Below are 5,435 nucleotides of genomic sequence, written 5' to 3' on the forward strand. Positions count from 1 at the left end.
CCATTAAAAGTCTCACTAATATTGTTATCTATCATATCACTACGAGGTTCAGTAGAAATGAATGCCTTACAGAATTGACAGACATCTCTATCAATAAAGTCTTGATATACAGCAACACTCTCCTTCTTGATCTCCATAATAGCTAGCTTGTATTCCTCAACAGTGGTGCATCTAACTGTGGAAGTTTCAGAACATGTTCTTTAGAATAGACCCTTTATGTTGCTTCTTCCAATTCATATAGACATGTCTAGCACAGTTCATGTGTTCAGCCATAGGTGCAAGTGTATGTACATCATGCTCCAATCCTTGATAGTCATAAGATAAACATAATCAATTCCTAAAAAGTCGTTGAGGGCTTCTATTCTAAATGGCATAATTGCACTCACATTTGAAGCTCGTTTCTATTTAACTAGAAAGTCTTCTACGTGAAAGGTATAATTTATTATTCCCTCCGTCCCGTTTCAAATGTTCCAAAAAATTTAGACACGAAAATTAAGAAATACTCCCTCCGTCCGCCAAGATTATGTAAAAATTACTATATTTGGCGTCCGCCAAGATTATATCACTTTCCTTTTATGGCAATGGTCCCACCATTCTCGTTAATATTTTATCCTTACTAACACTCTTTATTTACAAAAAACACACTCAAAATTCAATCTCAACCACACATCTCATAAAGTGGTGGGACCCTTTCTCCACTACATCAAAATCATCACCAATTTTATTAAATCTCGTGCCCAAGCAATTTTACATAATTTTGGCGGACGGAGGGAGTATGTGATAAACGTGTAAAGTGATGGTGGGACAATTTAAAAAATAGTGTTAAATGCCTAATTTTATTTTTAAATTTGGATTGAGTCATTTGAAGTGAGACAACCCAAAATAAAAATTGGATAATTTGAAGTGGGACAGAAGGAGTACTACAAATATTAACTTATTTTCTACAAAAAATAAATTATGGCATGAAGATTTTAGTTTTGATAATTCAATCAATTAATTTATGGTAAAAGGGAGAAATTATAGTAATAATTTACCGCGGCACCCACATTATTTTTTTTTTTAATCAACTTAACCTTTAAAAAAAAAAACTTTACTTTATTTATTTATTTTAAAGTTAACCAACTCTAACTAGTACTACTTTTGCACTTGTTATCATAAACCTCTAAAATTTTGTTATCTGCAAAACCCTCGAAAGAAAGAGTGAGAATGAGGCGGAATCACGCTGCCATGATTTTGGGAAGAATTGTCTCCAATTCTTCTTTCAATTCCTCCACTTCTCTACATTATCAATCATTTCTTGTAAAACCCAGATTCAATTTTGGTAATGTCAGCTGCCAAATTAGATACTTCTACGCCAAACCCAGATTCGATTTCGGATCTATGCGTGATGCGGATGAAGCCATCGCTCTATTTCGGGAGATGATGAGAACGAAGCCGCTTCCTTCTGTTATTGATTTCAGGAAATTGCTGAGTGCTGTGGTCAAGATGAAACAATACTCTCTCGCCCTTCATCTGTTCGACGAAATGCTTCAAAGAAATGCTCCTGTAGATCACTATACGTTGAGTATTGCGATTGATTGCTACTGCCGACAGAAAAGACCTGATTTTGGGTTTGCGATCTTAGGCATTTTTTTCAAGCGTGGGTACGATCCTGATGTTGTAACCTTTACCACTCTCATTAAAGGGTTATTGTTGGTTGGAAGGATCCCAGAGGCAACTAAAGTGTTGTGGAAGCTGTTGGTCTACCGATTATGCGAGCCCAATGAACAGACATATAGTACTATGATTAATGGGATATGCAAAGCTGGAGGTACTCTCCATGCGTTGGAATTGCTCTGCTTATTGGAAAAAGAAAAGGGAATCTGCAAACCCGATGTGTTTGCTTACAATGCAGTCATTGATGGTCTATGCAAGGATGGAAAGTTGGACGATGCTCTCCAACTCTTCTCCACCTTGGGTGATAAGGGGATTTCACCGACTGTCGTGACATATAATTCAATAATTGAGGGGTCCAACCAATAGGTCAGGGGTTCGAGTCACCCTAGGAGCTAGAGTGTGAGTGGGTTTTTTCCTTTCTTTGGTTGTAACAAATTTTTTTAAAAAAAAGAAGAAGGGATGAGGCTGAAGACATTTTGAAGAAGATGATAGCTAATGAGGTGTGCCCAATTGTGGTGACATGTAATATCTTTGCGGATGCTTGGTGCAGAGATGGAATGGTTGAAGAGGCCGAACATATGTTGGTGGTTATGAAGGAGATTGATGTTCAACCCGATATTGCCACATACAATGCATTGATAAACGGATATTGTTTGCAAGGAAAAATGGACGAAGCCAAACGCATTTTGCAATTGGCAGTGAATTTTGGAATCAAGCCCAATATCATAAGCTACACTAGCTTGATGAATGGGTATTACAAAATGGGGCAAGTTGATGAAGTTTCACATCTTTTTACGATAATTCCCTACAAAAGGTTAGAGCACGATGTGGTTTCTTATAACATAATGCTACAGGCCTTATTTCGTGTAGGTAAATGTGAAGATGGCTTGAAGCTGTTCAATGAGATGGAAGCTCTACAAGTGTCTCCTGATATAAAGACTTACAGTGTTTTGCTAGATGGTTTGTGCGGAGCTCATCGTATTGCTGATGCATTTTTGGTGTTGCATACCATGGAAGATAAAGGCATCGTTCCAAACATAGTAACATACAATATTCTCATTCATGGATTATGCATTGATAATAAAGTTAGACAAGCGAAGGATCTTTTCGACGAGCTTCCATCCAAAGGTTTGCAGCCTAACGTCATAACATATAATATTCTCATTAGTGCACTATGCAAAGAAGGGCAGATAGAGGAGGCCAAGGATTTGATGACACAAATGGCAAACAACGGTTGCTTGCCTAACAGTGTGACATACAATGTTTTTGTTCAAGGTCTTCTCAAATGGAACAAGACATGTGATGCAATTCCACTGTTGGAAAAGATGGATGCAAGTGGTTTCACACTTGACGAAACTACTTTTTCCATGTTGATTGAATATGTGGTAAGGGAAGGTAGAGATAGTGTTTTATTTGATAAGGTTAAGAAACTTGTACCAAAGGACCTCTTTTCTAGATAGGTGTTATGTTGTGTTAGAAGTTGAAGAATTGTTTTACCAAAGACTTAAGGGAAAGTACCAAGTGCTTATTTGTTTGTTTAATCTCTATGTTTTGATGAATTTAAATGTAATTAATTTTTCCCACTCATTTTCAAAATCATAGCTCTGTCTCTGTTGGTTTGCGTATCTCCATCCTACTGATTTCGCCTCTTTTGGTGGTATCTTTGGATTCTCTGGTAGGATATGCATCTTTTTTGTTGAATTCTTTATCTAAATTCCATCGCTATGCACAATATATGAACTTCTCCCACCCTCTGATCAAAGCCAAGTTTAGTCCCAAGGCATGCGCGTGGGCTTATGGTATGAACTTCTTCGACTTGGATGCTTGGAGGAGGGAGAAGTGCACTGAGGAGTACCATTACTGGCAGAATCTGGTGAGAACACACGTTTAGAATCACTATGTCTCGTCGTTTTTCCTTTATGCAACTTAGTTATTCAGTCATACTTATATCTATGCTATCTCTTGCAGAATGAAAATCGAACATTGTGGAAACGAAGCCATGGCATGACATCGCCATCACCCAATTCCGGCCTCTCTGGACCAAGTACGTCGACTATGAAAACGAGTACGTTCAAGCCTGCAATTTCGATTTATGAATGAAGGACTAGCTAAGCTAGTTCAACGTTATCGCTACTTACACGTAGATTTTGCCCGTCGTATTTAACCTAGAGACCTTCTCGCTGTTTAATTTTAAGCATCTATTCCTCAGAAAATTAGTACAGATATCATCTCTCCTGTTGTTAATATTTGTTCACTGTTAAGTGCAGTGGCTGAAAGCTGATTATATCTCAATTATGAAATCCTTGCAAAATCATTATTTCTTCCAACCTTGTGCTTGAAAATATCACAACTTTTTTTTAATAATGTTGCGTTTTGTTTCTCTCATTTTATGAAAAATTGGTACAAGTAACGCTCTGTTATTCTTTTAATCAAATTTTCAAATACTCAACTCTGCATTGCATTTCTCTCCATCATACATGGATTATTTACGATAGATAGATATGTTGAGGGCTGTAACCTTTTCGAGGATATGGAAGCTCAACACATACATCCCAACTTGTATACTTACAATACATTATTGGATGGGCTGTTAAAGCGCGGGATGGTTGATGATGCTCTGCAGTTGCTGTCCGAGATGGTGGAGAAGGGTGTCTCGCCTAATGTTGTCACGTGCAGCATATTGATAGATGAATATTACTCGCAGGGCGAGATGGTTAGAGCCAAAGAGCTCTTCGATTCAATGGCAAAGACGGGAATCAAGCGCGATACAGTCACCTATAATATCTTGATTAAGGGATACTGCAAGGCTGGAAACCTTGATGAAGCATGGCGTTTCTTTGATGAAATCTCGCATGTAGGTCTCAAGCACTCCACCGCGTCGTACAACACGATGATGCACGGGCTAATACGCCATAGTAGATAGTGTTTTATTTAATAAGGTTATGAAACTTGTACCAAATGACCTCTTTTCTAGATAGGTGTTATATATGTTGTGTTGAAACTAAGGGGAAAGTATGTTTGTTTAATCTCTATGATTTGATGATTTTAAATGCTTCAGTTGTTTCTCAGCTCCATCTACACTATAGATACGTTCCACCCATTTTGATACATCCCCTTTTGATACTGCATCATAAACTTCTTTTTCTATATTAATGCCTTGTTCTATATTTCTTTTCAGGGCCTTCTTCTGTATTTATTTTACAAGAAACTAAGGGAAAGTACACGTGCTTAAATTGTTTGTTTAATCTCTGTGTTTTGATGATTTTAAATGCTTCAATTGTGTGGTTGTGATGTTTCTTCAAAATCTGCAAACGGAAGGTAAAGATTGTCTTTGGGAGGCTGTGATGATGATTCTTCCATCTTTAATCGAGTATCCCTCGAGCCGGTAGCAAGCCACAGTGGCTCACTCGTTCCCTACCTTACTCGAGTAAGGGGGAACGAGTCATCCACTGTGGATGCTCTAACTGCACTTGATTTTGGGAGGAAATGTTTCTACCTTCCAATTTCCAAATATGAGCCTTACTTTTTCCCGGGATCAATTAAGTTCCCGAGGCGCACGTCCACCGCCGCAGGCGGCACCACCCAAGCTCCACGGCGGAGCTTGGTGGTGATGCCTCTCCTTAGCATGATTGATTTTGCTGAAGTTTTCTTTTAGTATAACTTCTTTAGCTCGATGCTGTGATGTTTGTTTAATTTATGGTTTATATAGTGGTTTAAGTTTAAAGTTTGGATTAAATTATTCCTTGTTCATGATCAGATTCTTTAAATGTTTATTAAGT

The 5,435-nt window shown here is 37.9% G+C and overlaps 1 protein-coding gene across 1 annotated transcript; it reads left to right on the forward strand.

Moving 5' to 3' along the window:
• The first annotated feature begins 1,153 nt into the window (after positions 1-1,153).
• On the forward strand, positions 1,154-4,730 carry LOC130999462 (putative pentatricopeptide repeat-containing protein At1g12700, mitochondrial). The gene is made up of 3 exons (XM_057924989.1): positions 1,154-2,016; positions 2,100-3,529; positions 3,625-4,730. Exons 1-2 carry the CDS (start codon positions 1,207-1,209, stop codon positions 3,114-3,116), a joined length of 1,827 nt encoding a protein of 608 aa, XP_057780972.1. The 5' UTR covers positions 1,154-1,206; the 3' UTR covers positions 3,117-3,529; positions 3,625-4,730.
• Positions 4,731-5,435: the final 705 nt, after the last annotated feature.

Source organism: Salvia miltiorrhiza, chromosome 8 (assembly GCF_028751815.1).
Source record: "Salvia miltiorrhiza cultivar Shanhuang (shh) chromosome 8, IMPLAD_Smil_shh, whole genome shotgun sequence".
Lineage (NCBI taxonomy): Eukaryota > Viridiplantae > Streptophyta > Magnoliopsida > Lamiales > Lamiaceae > Salvia > Salvia miltiorrhiza.